At 39.1% G+C, this 19,390-nt stretch overlaps 1 protein-coding gene across 25 annotated transcripts in view; it reads right to left on the bottom strand.

The window, feature by feature from the left end:
* Nucleotides 1-19,390, bottom strand: part of ZNF420 (zinc finger protein 420) — a 114,355-nt gene that overhangs the window by 24,401 nt on the left and 70,564 nt on the right. For 20 of the 25 annotated variants that reach the window (XM_054462413.2, XM_054462415.2, XM_054462395.2 and 17 more), the window contains 2 exons: nt 17,715-17,803; nt 15,728-15,854 (listed from right to left, as the gene is read on the bottom strand). In XM_054462413.2, coding sequence (XP_054318388.1) covers nt 15,728-15,854; nt 17,715-17,723 — 136 coding nt within the window. In that variant the 5' untranslated portion in view covers nt 17,724-17,803. Of the gene's footprint in view, nt 1-8,898; nt 8,986-15,727; nt 15,855-17,714; nt 17,804-18,849; nt 19,004-19,390 lie in introns of those variants that run through there. The other 5 variants (XM_063657625.1, XM_063657622.1, XM_063657620.1 and 2 more) reach the window with 2 other exon arrangements.

Genomic DNA, 19,390 nt, shown 5'->3' with positions numbered 1-19,390 from the left:
ATAACAGACAACCAGAGAGCCAAATCATGAGTGAACTCCCATTCACAGTTGCTTCAAAGACAATAAAATACCTAGGAATCCAACTTACAAGGGATGTGAAGGACCTCTTCAAGGAGAACTACAAACCACTGCTCAACGAAATGAAAGAGAAGCCAAACAAATGGAAGAACATTCCATGCTCATGGATAGGAAGAATCAATATCGTGAAAATGGCCATACTGCCCAAGGTAATTTATAGATTCAATGCCATCCCCATCAAGCTACCAATGACTTTCTTCACAGAATTAGAAAAAAACTACTTTAAAGTTCATATGGAACCAAAAAAGAACCCGCAGTGCCAAGCCAATCCTAAGCCAAAAGAACAAAGCTGGAGGCATCATGCTACCTGACTTCAAACTATATTACAAGGCTACAGTAACTAGTAACTACAGTACTAGTGGGACTGTAAACTAGTTCAACCATTGTGGAAGACAATGTGGCGATTCCTCAAGGATCTAGAACTAGAAATACCATTTGACCCAGCTATCCCATTACCTGGTATATACCCAAAGGATTATAAATAATGCTGCTATAAAGACACATGCACACGTATGTTTATTGCGGCACTATTCACAATAGCAAAGACTTGGAACCAACCCAAATGTCCATCAATGATAGACTGGATTAAGAAAATGTGGCACATATACACCATGGAATACTATGCAGCCATAAAAAAGGATGAGTTCATGTCCTTTGTAGGGACATGGATGAAGCTGGAAACCCATTCTTAGCAAACTATCGCAAGGACAAAAAACCAAACACCGCATGTTCTCATTCATAGGTGGGAATTGAACAATGAGAACACCTGGACACAGGAAGGTGAACATCACACACTGGGGCCTGTTGTGGGGTCGGGGGAGGGGGGAGGGATAGCATTAGGAGATATAACTAATGTAAATGACGAGTTAATGGGTGTAGCACACCAACATGGCACATGTATACATATGTAACAAACCTGCACATTGTACACATGCACCCTAGAACTTAAAGTATAATAATAAAAAAAAAAAGAATGAGAGAAGAGCTGGAGTTAGGGAATATGGAAAATTCTTTTGTATTTTTCTGTAAAAAGTAGCAAAGAAATGGAGGTATATCAAGAGGAAAATGTGTGTCAAAAGATTTGTTTTTGTTTTTTTTCCTTTTAAGATAGAAGAAATTAAGGCATGTTTTGTATGCTGATGAAAATTATTGTAAAAGATATGGACAAGTTCATGTTAGAAGAGACAAAAGGCAATTGCTTCAACAGTGTCCTTAAAAATATGAGAAGGAATGGAATTCAGTATACAAGTGAGGGTACTGGCTTAAGTAAAGGCACAAAAAGGTTACATGTCAATAGGAAAAGAGGTCGAATGAGTATAGATGAAGGTAGGTAAACAGACAAGGAAGCAAGAATCTCTCTTCTCTTCTGCTAGCTTCAGTTTTCTCAGTGATATCAGCTCAGGGACATCATCTAAGAGCCAGGCAAGAGGATGAATAGTCATGACCATTATGTAACCAACAACTTAGCTCCTAAATAAACAAAAACTAGCAGACATACAGAAATATTAATCACCGTCATAGTAGAGAATAGAATATAAACAGACCAGAAATAAAAACAAGGAAGACTATAACATAATTAATAATATAGGAAGATAGATAAAACTGACATAAAATGTTTTCAATTATCACATTAGCATAAAACTAAAAATAATAAAAACATAGAAAAAACATATAATCCTAGAATTAAGTTACTAAGACAATTCTATATGATGTTTGTTATAGAAGGAAATAAAAATAAAATTTTAAAACAAGTTAGAGCCAAATAACAAACTTTGTGTGAAATCCCATGAAATCAGCTAAAATTGTACCCAGGGAAATTTACAGTCTTAAGTGCATTTATTAAAAAACAAGAAATATTATAGTCAAGAGAATTAAGATTTCACCTCAAGAAGAAGTGAGCAAAAAGCATAACTAAAAACCAAAATATAAGTGAGATAAAAATCAGAAAATGAGTAAATTAGAAATGTAGAAACAGCAGAAATAATTAGCAAAATCAAAACACCAAAATTATTTGAAAATATCCATAAATAATACAAAAAAAGTGACGTGTAGAAAAAAATTAGATTTAGCACAAATCCAAAGCACTGGAGAGAAAAAGGAAACCATAAATTTAGGAGTTAAAAAGTGTTTATGAGAGATTATGGGAGTGACGTCAGCAAGATGGCAGAAATAGGAGGTAACCCATTCATATCCCCTCACAAAAATTCTGCACCCATCCACAGATAAAAGTCTCTTTGCAGAAGCTTTGGAATTCAGGTAGGAGGTTGTAAAACTCGAGTAAAGCCCAAGACCTAGGAAAGTCATTTTGAGAGTGCAGACTGGCACCCAGGTGGCTGATCTCCCATGCTGATCCCAGGTTCAAGCTTGAAAATGGCCCCATTCCCCAGAGGGCTTGGCTACAGCCCCATTTGGCCTTGGGCGTGCAATCTAAACCATCTGCCAAAAGGTCCAGGAGGAATCATGCACACTAGTGTCTAGGTGGAGAGTTTCTTATGCCTGCTGACAACAGTCCTGGTAGTGAACCTCATAGTTGCTCTGTGGCTTAGCTCCAGCCTCCTCAGCTGGGGTGCCAGCTCAGAACTGCTCATACAAGGATCAACAGTAAGATTCATCTGTATCTCATGGTTTGGGAGTTGGAGTCTTCACGATGGGCTCACCAACCTCTGTTCCACAGCAGACCTTGAGGAAGCCCAGTCTTTGCCTTGGGCCCTCCTGCAATAACTGGAGAACTATCCCCTCTGTGCAGACATGGTGGGAGACACACCCATGTGGGTTGAGATGGGCTCATCAGCTGCCATCCCACAGCACATCCTCAGGGGGTCCAGGCTCAGCTCCAGCACCTCCCACTGCAGTCAGGGAACTATTCCATCTGTGTATGGAAGCCCCGGTCCCACAGCAGATCCCGAGAGGGCCCAGTCTAAGCTCTAGCCCCTCTTGTTGTAGTCATAGAACTACTCCATCTGTGCAGAGACATGCTGGGAGATGTGCACCTGTCTAAGCCAACAAGATAGGCTTGCCAGCCTCTGTCCAACAGCAAATCCTGAGGGGGCCCAGTCTCAGCTCCAGCCCTCTCACTATAATTAGAGACCTATCTTGCCTGTGCAAGGACCTGCTGAAGGCACACCCACCTGGGCCACCAGGACAGTCTTCTGGGCTCAGGTCCCTGTCTGGACTCCCATACAGCGCCAGTATCCTTCTTGGGTTTTCTCTAGGTCCACCCAGGTGGAGAGCCACAACAACCTTGGAGCCCTTGCAAGGCTAGCAGGAAGCCTGGGCTTAATGCCCTTTAATGCTGAGATGGATGCAGTGGTTACAGGCTCAATGGAATACAACAGATAGTCTGTTTAGAATGTCTGGAAGGCCTTTGGAAGAAGGGTGGGAACAAACAAAGCCAGACTGCAAACTTGATTGATTGATTGATTGACTGAGATGGAGTCTTGCTCTGCTGCCCAGGCTGGAGTGCAGTGGCATGATCTCAGCTCACTGCAACCTCTGCCTCCGGGGTTCAACCAGTTCTCCTGTCTCAGCCTCCTGAGTAGCTGGGACTACAGGCACACACCACCACGGCCAGCTAATTTTTGTATTTTTAGTAGAGATGGGGTTTCACCATATTGGTCAGGCTGGTCTCGAACTCCTGACCTCAGGTGATCCACCCGCCTCAACTTCCCAAAGTACTGGGATTACAGGTGTGAGACACCAGGTTCCGGCCTGCAAACTCTTGAATAAATTGCTCAGTGCGCAGACATCACGTGTCCATAAACATCAAGAACATTCAGGAAAATATGAGCTCATCAAATGAACAAAATAAGGTGCTAATCACTGACAAAATCAATGTACAAAAATAAGTAGCATTTCCATAGGCCAACAGGAAACTGTGAAAAGGAAATCAATCCCATTTATGATAGATAGCAAAAAAAAAAAAAAAAGGAATAAATTTAACCAAAGAGGCAAGAGTTTTACAATGAAAACTATAAACATTGACAAAAGAAAGAGGAAACTAATAAGTGGAAATATTTTCCATGTTCATGGATCAGAAGAATTAACATTTTTAAAATGTCCATACTACCCAAAACAATCTACAAATGCTATGCAATCCCTATCAAAATACCACCAATGACACTTTGCACAGAAATACAAAGAATATTCCTAAAATTCATATGGAACCACAGAAGTCCCCAAACAGCCAAAGCAATTTTTTTTTTTTTTTTTTTTTTGAGATGGAGTTTTGCTCTTGTCACCCAGGCTGGAGTGCAACAGCACACTCTCGGCTCACTGCAACCTCCACCTCCCAGGTTCACGTTGTTCTCCTGCCTCAGCTTCCTGAGTAGCTGGGATTACAGACGCCTGCCACCACGCCCAGCTAATTTTTTGTATTTTTAGTAGAAATGGGGTTTCACCATGTTGGCCAGGCTGCTCTCAAACTCCTGACCTCGGGTGATCCACCTGCCTCAGCCTCCCAAAGTGTTAGGATTACAGGTGTGAGCCACTGCGCCAGGCCGCCAAAGCAATCTTGTACAAAAAGAACGAAGCTGGAGACATCAAATTCCATGACTTGAAAATATACTACAAAACAATAGTAACCAAACAGTATAGTATTGGCACGAAAACAGACACATAGAGCAATGGAACAGGATAGAGAACCCAGAAAAAAAAAATCCAAGTATTTGCAGCCAACTGATTTTCAACAAGAAGGCCAAGAACACACATTGGGAAAAGGATACTTTCTTCAGTAAATGTTGCTGGGAAAACTGAATATCCACCTGCAAAAGAATGAAACTAGACCCCTATCTCACCACTCAACTCAAAATGGATTAAAGACTTAAATGTAAGACTGGAAACTATGAAACCAGTAGAAGAAAACACAGGGAAACAGACATTGATCTGGGCAAGGATTTTTTAATAATACCTCAAAAGCACTGACAAATGCAAAAACAGATAAACGTACTACATCAAAGTAAAAAGCTTCTGTACAGCAAAGAAAATGAGAGTAAAGAGACAACCTACAGGCTGGGCGTGGTGGCTCACATCTATAATCCCAGCACTTTGGGAGGCCGAGGCAGGCAGATCACAAGGTCAGGAGATTGAGACCATCCTGGCTAACACAGTGAAACCCTGTATCTACTAAAAATACAAAAAATTAGCCAGGCGTGGTGGGACGCGCCTGTAGTCCCAGCTACTCGGGAGGCTGAGGCAAGAGAATCACTTGAACCTGGCAGGCGGAGGTTGTAGTGAGCCGAGATTGCACCACTGCACTCCAGCCTGGGTGACAGAGCGAGACTCCATCTCAAAGCAAACAAAAAAGAGACAACCTACAGAATGGAAGAAAATATTCACAAACTATGCATCTAATAAGGCGTTAATACCAAGAATATATAAGAAAGTCAACTCAGCAGCAAAAAAAAAAAATCTGATTAAAAAATAGTCAAAAGATTTGAATAGACATTTCTCAAGACATACAAATGGCTAACAGGTAAATGAAAAAATGCTCAATATCACTAATTATAGGGAAATGCAAATCGAAGCTACAATCAGATATCACCTCACCGCTGTTAGAATGGCTATTAAAAAGACAAAAGATAACAAATGCTGGTAAAAATGTGGAAAAAGGGGGAACTCTTATACACTCTTGGTGGGAATGTAAATTAGCACAGCCATTATGGAAAATAGTATGGAGGTTTCTCAAAAAAATAAACATAGAACTACCATATGATCCAACAATCTAACTACTGGGCATACATCCAAAGGAAATGAAATCAGTATGTCAAAGAGGCATCTGCATTCCTATCTTTATTGCAGCACTATCCACAATAGCAATAACATGGACGAACTCAGCGTCCATCAAAAGATAAATGGATTTTCAAAAATGTGGTATATATGCAGAATAGAATACTATTCACCTATAAAAATGAATAAAATCCTGTTATTTTTGACAACTTGGATGAAGGTAGAGGACATTATATTAAGTGAAATACGCCAAGAACAGGACAAATATCACATGATCTCACTCATATGTGGAACCTAAAAAAGTTGATCTCATGTAAGTAGAGAGTAGAATAGTGGTTACCAGATGCTGAAGGGGTGGCTGGGAAGAGATTGGTCTATGGGTACAAAGTTATAGTTAGATAGGAGAAATAAATTCTGATGTACTATTGCACAATAAGGTGACTATATAGTCAACAAAAATGTCCTGAATGCTTGCAAATAGCTAGAAGAGAGCATCTTGAATGTCCTAACCACAAAGAAATGACAAGTGTTTGAGGTGACAGATATGCTAATTATCCTGATTTGATAATTACACAATATACATAAGTATAAAACATCACACAGTAGCCCATAAATATGTGCATTATGTGTAAACTAAAAATAAAACAAGACTTTTAAAAGTGTTTATGAAAAAAACCTATTAACAACACAACAGTAAATTAGAACTGGATGAAACAGATGAAAAACATGAAAAATAACCCATGAAGATATAATAACTGATATACAGCAATAATCACATTAAAAATTTAAATTTGAGCTCAGTGTCTGTGCTCCTAAAAGGCAATAGATACCTATGACTAATGATCGTTTGTATCTCCTGGTCATAGTACCTATTATATCTAATATTCAAGGCAATAGATTCCAGTGACTGGTAGGTTTACTGGCAATATTATCCAAACATTAAAGAATATATAGGCCGGGTGTGGTGGCTTATACCTGTAATCCCAGCACTTTGAGAGGCCAAGGCAGGTAGATTGCCTGAGCTCAGGAGTTCGAGACTAGTCTGGGCAATGTGGCAAAACCTCATCTCTACAAAAACTAGAAAAATTAGCCAGGCACAGTGGCACATGCCTGTAGTCTCAACTACGATCACCTGGGCTCAGGGAGGTGGAGGCTGCAGTGAGCTGTGATCATGCCACTGCACTCCAGCCTAAGTGACAGATGGAGACCCTGTCTCAAAAAAAAGAAAAAAGGATATAGAATTCCAATCATACATAACTGTTGTTGAACATATAGAAATATGGTAATCTACCCTAGTCATTTTACAAAGTTAAATTAACTCGTATAACAACATTGAAAAATGACCTTAGGAAAACTAAGCCAGTCTCGTGAACAAACAAAGGTAAAATTTTAAAAGAAAATATTAGGAACATAGAATCTAGCTGTGTATTTAAGGGATAACACATCATGATCATATAAACTTTATCCCACAAATGCAGGAATAATTCAACATCAGAGTCCATTTTCCCACATAAAGAACTTAAAGAATAAAATAGCATGATTTCAAGAAATGCAAAAAAATTTTTAATATATTCTAAGACCCTTTATTAAAAGTTCTCTAAAACTGGAATTAGGTAAAAACCTAGTTAAGAGTATCTACCAGATGCCTATAGAAATATATTTAATAGTTAAACATTAGAAACACTGCCAATAAAGTTTGAGAAAAGATAAGAATGATTTGTTTTCAAATTCCACTACAGGGTCCTACTGAATATAGTTGCCTTTTTTTAAAGGTACAAACAGAAAAGGAAGAGACCACATATTGTATGTAGAGAGCAAAACTGTCCACCTAGAAATCCACTATAATCCACTGAAAAACTATTAGATATTTCCATAAGATTTTCAATTTATAGAAATCAATACTTTCTCATACATAATATATATCAGTATTAGCCATTTAGAAAATGTTACAGAACAAAATATTCCTATTCATATTATAAACAAAATGTACTGAGAAATTGCTTAAGAAATGTGCAAGATCTTTTAAGAAAAAACCATGAAACTAATCCCAGCACTTTGGGAGGCCAAAGCAGGCAGATCACAAGGTCAAGAGTTCAAGACCAGCCTGGCCAACATAGTGAAACCCTGTCTCTACTAAGTATACAAGAATTATCTGGGTGTGGTGGCAGGTGCCTGTAGTCCCAGCTACTTGGGAGGCTGAGGCAGGAGAATCACTTGAACCGGGGAGTCGGAGGTTGCAGTGAGCCAAGATCGTGCCACTGCACTCCAGCCTTGGTGACACAGCGAGACTCTGTCTCAAAAAAAAAAAAAGAAAAAAGAAAAAACCATGAAACTTTACAGAGAACATAAAAAGAAAAGCAGATTTAGCACGTTCAACAATAGAAGGATTCAATATTGTTAATATGTCAACAGTGCATCTGATTTCTTAAAAAACACCAATAAATACTGGAAAAATATGACAAATGTCCTTTTAAAAGTATGTGAAGCATAAAAGAAAGTAAAGAAGATCCAGGGGTGCTACAATGAAGTAGGAACCAGAAAGTAGAGGGGGTAAATATGCTCTGAAGTTACAGTTACCCTTGGGATATTTGTTGATTTTAATTACCTAGATGTTTGTATATTAATGGTCTGAAAAAACTGAACAGACAAGACCTTTCCTCAACAAAAGAGCAGGGATTACAAATAAATCTCTTTACAAAATTGGAAATATTCAAGACATAAAGTTCAGAGAAAGAAAAACAAATCCAGCAAACCTTAAAGGAAAATGACAAGGGACTTTTCAGTCTTGGCCTGGACTCTCAAAGAAAAGGAGAAAAAAAGTGCTATGGATAATTCAACATTACACAAGAGTCCTCATGGATACAAGAAACAGCAAAATTAGACCTGTTTCCCAGAAACAGGGATTGTATGACACATAAGTGCTGGAAATATATGAAAGTATAAGATAAAAGCCATGAGAAAGGGACCAGTTAAAAAAAAAGACCTGGGAGAGGGGGAAAACATCAAACATCTAGAAGTGAAACAATATAATCAATTACATTTAAATCTTAAAGAACAAAATCTTAAAAGCAGCCAGAGAAAATACAGATTACTTACAAAAGGAATAACAATGAAACAGATGGCAGACTTCTCAAGAGCAACAATAGAAGCCAGAGGACAGTGGAATAATATCTTCAGAGTGCTGAGAAAAAAATAATTGTCAGTATAGAATTTTATACCTAGTTAAATCATCAGGCAAGAATGACAGTGAAACAACGTTATTTTGCAACAATGACAAAAATAAACATTTAGAGCACTTATTAACAATAAGACAGGCCGGGGTGGTAGCTCACACCTGTAATCCCAGCACTTTGGGAGGTGGAGGTGGGTGGATCACCTGAGGTCAGGAGTTCAAGACCAGCCTGGCCAAAATGTCGAAACCCCGTCTCTACTAAAAATAAGAAAATTAGCTGGGCGTGGTGGCAGGCACCTGTAATCCCAGCTACTGGGGAGGCTGGGGTAGGGGAATTGCTTCAACCCGGGAAGCGGAGGTTGCAGTGAGCCGAGATCGCACCACTGCACTACAGCCTGGGCAACAAGAACGAGACCCCATCTCAAAAAAAAAAAAAAGAAAAAAAAAAACAATAAGCCCTCCCTAATGTATTTCATGATAAATAAAATATCCCAGAAGGAAGGTATAATGAAAGAGGAATAGCATACAAATAAAAGATAATTACATCAACAAATCCACAAGCAAATATTGCCATTATGAAACAAAAATAATGCCCATTTTGTAGGTTAAAAAAAGAACAGAAGTAAAATACCAGACAACAATACCAGATTGGAGAAATAGATCAAAGTTAAAGCATTCCAATATCCTTTACATTATCTTAAGGAAAGTTAGACATGAATTTTAGACTTCACCAAATTAAGTATGTATTTGTAAAGTGACACAAACAATAATGATAATAATTAAAGTACCAAAACAGGCAGAATACCCCCAAAGTATTTAAATTCACTGGCAATGGCAGAAATGTTCTTCTGTTTTTCATGTACAAATCAATAAAGATATTTCCTTTCTTTTTTTTTTTTTTTTTTGAGACAGAGTCTTGCTCTCTCGCCAGGCTGGAGTGCTGTGGTGTGATCTCAGCTCACCGCAACCTCCGCCTCCCAGGTTCAGGTGATTCTCCTGCCTCAGCCTCCTGAGTAGCTGGGATTACAGGCATGTGCCACCACACCTAGCTAATTTTTGTATATTTAGTAGAGATGGGATTTCATCATGTTGGCCAGAATGGTCTTGATCTCTTGACCTTGTGACCTGCCCGCCTTAGCCTCCCAAAGTGCTGGGATTACAGGCGTGAGCCACCGCACCTGGCCTCAACAAAGATATTTCTAAGTGATAATAGCCACTATTGATAAAGTATATAATAGGTATACATTGCTGGTATACTTCTGATAAGAATTTTGTGAGAATAAAATATATATTTGACATAGAGATGTCAATTTCTTATCTCTCCTTAGAACCTCAACTAATTGTCACAATGGTTACCAATTTATTTCACAGTAGATACTATTATTTATATGTCTATTTTTCAACTTGTTGGCCTTGAAATCCTAGGGGTGGAGATAGAGCAAGTTTATTGCAAAGCAATACGCAAACCAAATATTGTATGTGGACTGAATAAATATGTTTTAGTATCCATCAAAATATATAATGTCCATTAATTATAATTTTTTAGACACAATTACAATGAATAAAAACTATAAAATATCATTGACATTAAAAGGAATTAGGTACATATGATAAAAATTTAAAAACTTTTAAAAATATATAAATACTGTATGTTTTCCAAACAAAACAAGGGGGAAAATGGAGTTGCAAAAAATAAAACAAGATTGTATCCACCCTGATTAAGGAGGGAGAAATTGTTTTAAGCCCATAAGATAAAAAGAGGAAACAAAAAGCATAAAATAGGGGATAAATAAATCCAAGTGTATTGGTAATAAATTAAATGGAGTGAACATTCAATTAAAAAAAATTCTCAGATAATACCACGGTGCAGTGGTTATCAAACATGGCTAAACATTTGAAAAACCTAGAAAATTTCAAAAAATAATGATACTTGTGTACCATGCCTAGAGATTATTATTTAATTGGTCTGGGGTGTGACCTGGGCTGCGGAATTTTTTAAAAGACCGTAGCTATTTCTAAAGTACACACAAGTTTGGCAACCATTTCCATATTATTTCTGCACAATTCAATGGCTTTTAGTATACTCATTGAGTTGTGCAACAATCACAACAATCTAATTTTTAAACATTTTTTCACCCCCAAAAGAAATGTTGTCTGTGCTCATTAGCATTCACTTCTCATCTCCCCACTCCCCATTCTCCATCCGTTCTACCTCTTCCCCATCCCCAGTGCTGGGTAACCAGTAACCTACTTTCTGTCAGTATAGATTTGCCTATTGAGGACATTTCATATAAATGCAATCATATAATATGCAATGTTTGTATTTGGCTTCTTTCACTTGGCATGGGATATAGTTTGGATATTTGTCCCCTCCAAATATCATGTTGATGTAATCTAATGTTGAATGTAATCCCCAGTGTCAAGAGATGGGGCTTGGTGGGAGGTGTCTGGATCATGGGGGTGGATCCCTCATGAATAGCTTGGTGCCATCTTTGTGGTAAAGAGTGAGTTCTTGGCCGGGTGCGGTGGCTCACGCCTGTAGTTTCAGCACTTTGGGAGGCCGAGGTGGGTGGATCACGAGGTCAGGAGTTTGAGACCAGTCTGGCCAACATGGTGAAATACATCTCTATTAAAAATACAAAAATTAGCTGGGTGTGGTGGCAGGTGCCTGTGATCCCAGCTGCTCAGGAGGCTGAGGCAGGAGAATCGCTTGAGCCGGGGAGAAGGAGGTTGCAGTGAGCCGAGATCCGGCCATTGCACTCTAGCCTGGGCGACAGAGCAAGACTCCGTTGTGAGTTCTTACGCTATGAGTTCACGCGAGATCTGGTTGTTTAAAAAAGCCTGGACCTTCCTCCTCTCTCTCGCTCCCTCTCTTGCCAGTGACACACTGACTCCCCTTCCCTTCCACCATGACTAAAAGCTTCCTGGGCCTCACCAGAAGCCAAGCAGACACTAGTGCTATGCTCGTACAGCCTCCAGAAGCATGAGCTAAGTAAATCTCTTTTCATTATAAATTACCCAGCCTCAGGTATTTCTGTTTTGGTTTTTGTTTTGAGACAGTGTCTCGCTCTATTGCCCAGGCTGGAGTGCAGTGGCACGATCTCGGCTCACTGCAAGCTCCGCCTCCCGGGTTCACGCCATTCTCCTGCCTCAGCCTCCGGAGTAGCTGGGACTACAGACACCCGCCACCACGCCCGGCTAATTTCTTTTTGTATTTTTAGTAGAGACGGGGCTTCACGGTGTTAGCCAGGAAGGTCTCGATCTCCTCACCTCGTGATCCGCCCACCTCGGCCTCCCAAAGTGCTGGGATTACAGGCGTGAGCCACCGCGCCCGGCCCAGCCTCAGGTATTTCTTTATAGCATGTTTCCAAGGTTCATCCATGTTAAAGCATGTATCAGAACTTCATTCCTTTTTATTGCTGAATAATATTTCGTTGTAAGAAAATACGAAATTGTATCCATTCATTAGTTGATGGACATTTGGGTTGTTCCCACTTTTTGGCTATTGTGAATACCAAGATATAGTGCACTTCTGCCTCCAAATCTTGAGAATGCCTGGTACTGTCAAGCATCTTAATTTTTGCCAATTTACAGCATGTGAAATAATTATATCATTGTGGTTTTAATTTGCTTTTTTTTTTTTTTGGAGATGGAGTCTCCCTCTGTCGCCCAGGCTGGAGTGCAGTGGCATGATCTCAGCTCACTGTAACCTCCGCCTCCTAGGTTCAAGCGATTCTCCTGCCTCAGCCTCCCGAGTAGCTGGGATTACAAGCACCTGCCACCACGCCCAGCTAATTTTTGTATTTTTAGTAGAGACAGGGCTTCCCCACGTTGGCCAGGCTGGTCTTGAACTCCTGGCCTCAAGTGTTCCACCTGCCTCAGCCTCCCAAAGTGCTGGAATTACAGGCGTGAGCCACCACGCCCAGCCTAATTTGCATTTTTTTCCCCTTGAACTGCCAATAGATATCTTTTATCAAATTTTTCAGTATTGTTATTTATCTTGTTCTTATCAATCTGTAGAAGTTTTGTCTATTCTGATACTAATTTCCTTGTTGTCTATATGCAGTGCAAGTATCTCTACCCAATTCATGGCTTGTCTTTTACTGTCTTTATAATGTCTTTTGATAGAGTAATTTTCATGTAGCCAAATTTATCAATCGTTTAATGATTATTTTTAAAAAGAACTAAATAGAACCTTTACAAATTATCTATTTGGTTTTCTTTCAAATCTGTCCCTTTATGAAAATCTATTAGTCATCATTTTTGTGTTTTGTTTCTTTAAACTATCACCAATAGCTACATCTAATCATTCTACTATGTAAAGATTTTTGCCATGTAATATGTTGTTTCTTCAGATTACTTATCACTCATCTGTGACCTATTTCTCTGTGGGTTTGATGATCTTTATGAGCTCACCTTTTGTTGATCTTAACTTATGAGAATTCTAAAGGCCTCTTACTTTCCCTGGAGATTTGCAATTGCTTTAGATGGGAGTCAGAAGGCACCACCTTAGAGAATAAAATTTCAGTCTTTTTTTTCCCATTGCCTAACCGTCTTTCTTATTATTCCAGTATTCACTTTTCTCTAGACATAATGTTTCTCTGTTCCTCCTACGAAGTTAATACCCACCCCAAGGCCTTTACACTGCTCTCCCAGATATGGCTTGACTCATGCCCTTACTTAAGTTTTTGTTCAAATATTACCTCTTCAGAGAGGATTTTCCAAAATCTACCAATCTAAAATAGTCCAATCCAACCCCCCATTATTCTTTATTTGCCTACCTTTCTTTACCTTTATTTGTACTGCTTATCACTACCTGTTGTTATACTGATATTTATTAAATGCATACATATGTACATACATACACACGCATACATATAATTTTGTTTCCTTATGTATTTTGTATTTCTCCCACAAGAAAGTGTTTCAGCAGAGTAAGAACCTTAACTAGACCATTATTTCCCCAATGGCTACTATAGTCCTTGGCAGAGAATAGGCCTTCAATAAACATATTTTGGATAAATGAATATATTAAAGAATAAAGATGGTAAGTCTAAACTTAAAAAAACAATCTGGAAAGGAATTGACTCCCAAGTATACATAAAAGTGTTGTCATTGTGGAAGAGGAAGACCCATTCCCTCTTTTGTTTTATTTTATTTTTTTGAGACTGTGTTTCGCTCTTGTTGCCCAGGCTGGAGTGTAATGGCACGATTTTGGCTCATCACAACCTCTGCCTCCCAGGTTCAAGCGATTCTCCTGCCTCAGCCTCCCGAGTAGCTGGGATTACAGGCATGCGCCACCATGCTCGGCTAATTTTTTGTATTTTTAGTAGAGACGGGGTTTCTCCATGTTGGTCAGGCTGGTCTCGAACTCCCAACCTCAGGTGATCCGCCTGCCTCGGCCTCCCAAAGTGTTGGGATTACAGGTGTGGGCCACCGAGCCCAGCCCAAAGTTCTTAATATGTAATATTCAACTACCAAGCACATATAAGACTGCGCCCGGCCAACCATTCCCTCTTTTGAAAGTGGGAAGAATTATAATAAAAGACCAACAGGGAAAGGAGGCAGTAGAAATTAGGTAAGAGTCTTTAGGAAGATCATGGTGAAAAACCCTTGCTTTTCTCCTCAAGTCATAGGTTTTTTTTTCCACACAACTTGGGTCCTCTAGGGACATGTATTAATCATTGACTTCCTAAAGGCTTCAGAGGAGAAAGGAAGGAAGAGGCAAGAGACAGTTTACTCCAGCACAAGGAATAAAGTTATCATCTAGGTTGGAAAATCACTTATTAAAGTTGTAATTGATATGGATTTTGTTTCATATACAAATACTACAGAAGAAAACAATAAAGTTTGTTAGACAATCACAGGTTCCCCCTCAACTATTTTACAATAAAAGATGATTCTAGCATATTCATTCAACGTCCAATGCAAAGTCCTTTTTTTTTTTTTTTGAGATGGAGTCTCACTCTGTCACCCAGGCTGGAGTACAGTGACGTGATCTCAGCTCACTGCAACCTCCACCTCAAGGGTTCAAGTGATTCTCCTCCCTCAATCTCCCGAGTAACTGGGATTACAGGCACACACCACCATACCCAGCTAAATTTTTGTATTTTTAGTGGAGATGGGGTTTCGCCATGTTGGCCAGGCTAGTCTTGAACTCCTGACCTCAGGTGATCTACCCACCTTGGCCTCCTAAAGTGCTGAGATTACAGGCATAAGCCACCGAGCCCAGCCCAAAGTTCTTAATATGTAATCTTCAACTACCAAGCACATATAAGACAATGTGTTTGTTCTAATTAACAGGTTATGTTCATTTGAGTTGTTGGTGAAATGCATTGATCCACTCTATCACTATACAAATGATGTAAACTCTTTTATCAGAAAAAACATATATCTCTGCATCTATTTTTTAAATCTGTGACTGGGCCTGTGAATTATTTAGAGCTCCTTCAGCAGATCTAAAGTGTAACAATGTATAGGCTGTTTTATCTGCCAATATTCCAACTATCCCAAACTTCAAATCTAGCCCTTTGATCATCAAGGAAGATGGTATTAGAAGGCAGTGGTAAGGCTTTTTGAAGGATGGAAAAGATAAAGGTGCCCTGAGAAACCATGTCTACTTCCAGTAATTTCAAACTCCTCCTTTGAAAATAAGAAATTCAGTTAATTACTTAAAAAGGAACCTTGAAATAACAGCAGAGAAAGCAGCCATTCCAAAGGTAGATCCTGAAACATGAAGGCCAGATTCCTTACCTAGTGATACCAAGTTGCTATAGTTCTCCAACATCACATCTCTATACAAGTCTCTCTGAGCAGAGTCCAGGCATTCCCACTCTTCCTGAGAGAAGTCAATGGCAACATCCCTGAACATCACTAATTTCTGAAACAACAAACAAAATGTCAGTTTTGGAAATTTAAAAAATGCTTTTTCTTTTTTTCTTTTTTTTTTTTTTTTTTTGAGATGGAGTCTTGCTCTGTCGCCCAGGCTGCAGTGCAGTGGCGCAATCTTGGCACACTGCAACCTCTGCCTCCCAGGTTCAAGCAATTCTCCTGCCTCAGCCAACTGAGTAGCTGGGATTACAGGCACCTGCCACTGCACCCAGCTAATTTTTGTATTTTTAGTAGAGATAAGGTTTCATCATCTTGGCCAGGCTAGTCTCGAACTCCTGACCTTGTGATTCAACCGCCTCGGCCTCCCAAAGTGCTGGGATTACAGGCATGAGCCACCGTGCCTGGCCAAAAAAATACTTTTTCAATGGAGAGGGAGATGAAGGGGAACTCTCCACAAAGGAAGCAACAGAGCACATGGGCTGAAAAGTACAAATATGTTCCGGATTATTCCTACGGCTATCGTTTTGTTGTTGTTATTGTTGTTGTTTTGGAGACAGGGTCTCGCTCTGTCACCCAGGCTGGAGTGCAGTGGCGCCATCATAGCTCACTGCAGCCTCGAACTCCTGGGCTTAAGTGATCCTGTCTCATTCTCCTGAGTAGTTGAGACCACAGTACGTGCCACTGTGCCCTGATAATTTTCAAATTTTTTTATAGAGACAGGGGTCTTGTTATTTGCCCAGGCTAGTCTTGAATTCCTGGCCTAAGGGACCCTCCTGCTTAGGCCTCCCAAAGTGCTGGGATTATAGGTGTGAGCCACTGCACCTGGGCTGCTATACATATTTTCTGCATATAGAATATCTTACTTTACAGATAAGTCTGGGAATAAAGTAAATGCAATGTCCCAATTAAAAGAAGTAGCATACACAAGCATTCTATACAATATGTATATTGTGTATCATACATTCTCAATAAATGTAAGTTTCTCTCTTCACTATTTAAGGAATAAACAAAATAACTGAGAAAATTTTTCTGTAAAACCTTATAAGACTTGTATAAAATTAAAGAATTTATTGAAGCTCCAGATTCACCGTTAGATCACAGTACTATATCATAAACATTTTCCTTGTCATCAATAATTTAGTAAATATTTTATAGGCTACGGAATAGCTCCATATAATAAATATATCTGACTTAATAAGTGCTCATATTTAAACATTTTAGGTTGTAAAAGTCTTGTAAGTATTTCTTGGTTCTCAGAGTTTATTATTCTCAACAACTTCTGCTGGTGAATGATCATCTTCACTATGATCATATTTACCATTCATCCGTAAATGTAACTTGTCATCATTCTAAACAATAGAAAGGTGAAAAACATAATCCAAATTTATACATTAAAGACCAGCACATAATGTTGAATTTCAAATTGATCCATATTAAATTATATGTTCCGGGGAAGATCCCTGATCTCTCTGTATTCAGTCCCTAATCATCTTCCTAATCTTAAAAACTCATAAAGCATGAGCTCTTGCCACATATTGAGAGTGATCCCAGTCAAGACCAACTCCTGTCTTGTCCACCTGGGAACTTAGATCTAAAGAGAAGTTCAAAAGGTTTTCATGTGTGGTGCCATTTAACATCCTCCTCCACCTTATGAAATCAGGGAACTCTGCTTTTGTTAGATCAGTGTTCCTAGTCAAAGATGCTGAATGGATTGTTGAGTAAGTATGTGACTAAAGGTTAGATTAGAAAGACACACTTAGGGAAGACACTATCACTTATCAGAATGGGACAAACTGAGGAGCATATTCCTGAGTGAGGTCAGTTAGGAATGAAGCTTCAGGAATAAGGAATACAAACACACACATACTCTGTAAAAAAGTAAGTGAAGAGAGCACAAACTCCAATTTACCCGAGCCATGGTCTTTAGAGCTGCAAGAAATGATCAGTCCTCTTCTGGGTTCCTATCTTAGGAAAGCACAGAGTCTGGAGAATGCAGAGCTACGGAGGAGAAAGCAGAACCGTGAGACCAGGTGCTTTGCAAAGTAACAAATGATTCAGTTAGAATTATCTTTGTTGTTGTTTTCTTCCTGTTTCTCCCACCCCCAAAACACACACTAAGGGGGACAGATATATGTTGTGGTTCTTAACTTGATCAAACTCAATGCTTTCTATATACAAAAAGAAAATATAACAACATCTCTACCACTTCTGAAATGAAACTCATAGGTAATAACGACATATCTATAGATGTCAAAAATGGAGATAATGAACAACTTAATATTTCAATATATTAATGATCATACACAACTACATTAGAAGGCACAAATTAAATGCTTATGCTTACAATTACTTATAATGAAGAAATTTAGACTTATAAAATGACAATATGTAACTAAGTATTATTGACACCTTTTATATTTGACATTTTGAAATAAAGGCTAAATATATGTGTGTTCATGTGTACATATAGAATAAATAGAAATGCATTATCTATAAATGGAGGTTTCTATTTGCTATGGGCAAGACAAACATCACAATTAGCATTGCTATCAATACTGTAACTTTTTGAAATGGTTAAAAAAAACTCAGTAAATTTCTTAAGCAAAGTACAGCCTTTTTCTCAATCAAATCATGGTTGCATTCCTGGAAGATACAGCTAATAGTAAAACCATCCAATAATAGGAAAGTAGATAAATTCAGCAAATTGAAAAAGTCATGCACAAAATGCATTATGTAAGAGATTCCAGACCCAGATAATTATAAACACATTTTTCCAGGTATGGTTCTCAATTTTGCAAATCACAGGCAATTTTTTGTTATGCACTGATGGACAACTAAATCATAAGTTGGCAAACTACTGTCTACCAACTGGTTTTGTAAATAAAGTTTTATTGGAATACGTCCATACTTATTCAGTTATGTAGTGCCTTTGGCTACTTTCACACTGCAGCAGCAGAGCTGAAGAGTTGCAACAGAGACCATAGGGCCCGCAAAGCCATGTGAAATGTCTAGCCCTTTACAGAAAAAGTTGGGTAATTTCTAACCTAGATCCGAGACCTCACTCCTTCAAAAGCTCGAAATCGGCCGGGTGCAGTGGCTCACGCCTGTAATCCCAGCTCTTTGGGAGGCCGAGGCAGGCGAATAATGAAGTCAGGAGATCGAGACCATACTGGCTAACATGGTGAAACTCCGTCTCTACTAAAAATACAAAAAATTAGCCGGGCGTGGTGGCGGGCGCCTGTAGTTCCAGCAACTCGGGAGGCTGAGGGAGGAGACTGGCATGAACCCGGGAGGTGGAGCTTGCGGTGAGCCGAGATCGCGCCGCTGCACTCCAGCCTGGGCGACAGAGCAAGACTCCGTCTCAAACAAACAAACAAAAAAGCTAGAAGTCTTTACCCCCAACCCAGTTACTTTAACATTCAACACCCTCTAGGGAGAATAACTGCCCCTGCAGAGAATCATTGATATAGGTACTCAATACATTTTTAATTGAAAATTCGACTTCTTCAACATATAGATTTCTGCAAGAGATACTTGTGCCCATCCTAACAACCTAAAAATAATTCAGATAAGATGAAAAATCAT

The sequence above is a fragment of the Pongo pygmaeus genome, chromosome 20 (genome assembly GCF_028885625.2).
Source record: "Pongo pygmaeus isolate AG05252 chromosome 20, NHGRI_mPonPyg2-v2.0_pri, whole genome shotgun sequence".
Lineage (NCBI taxonomy): Eukaryota > Metazoa > Chordata > Mammalia > Primates > Hominidae > Pongo > Pongo pygmaeus.
Note: the sequence above shows the minus strand (reverse complement) of the source record. Positions and strands in the feature narration are given on the sequence as shown.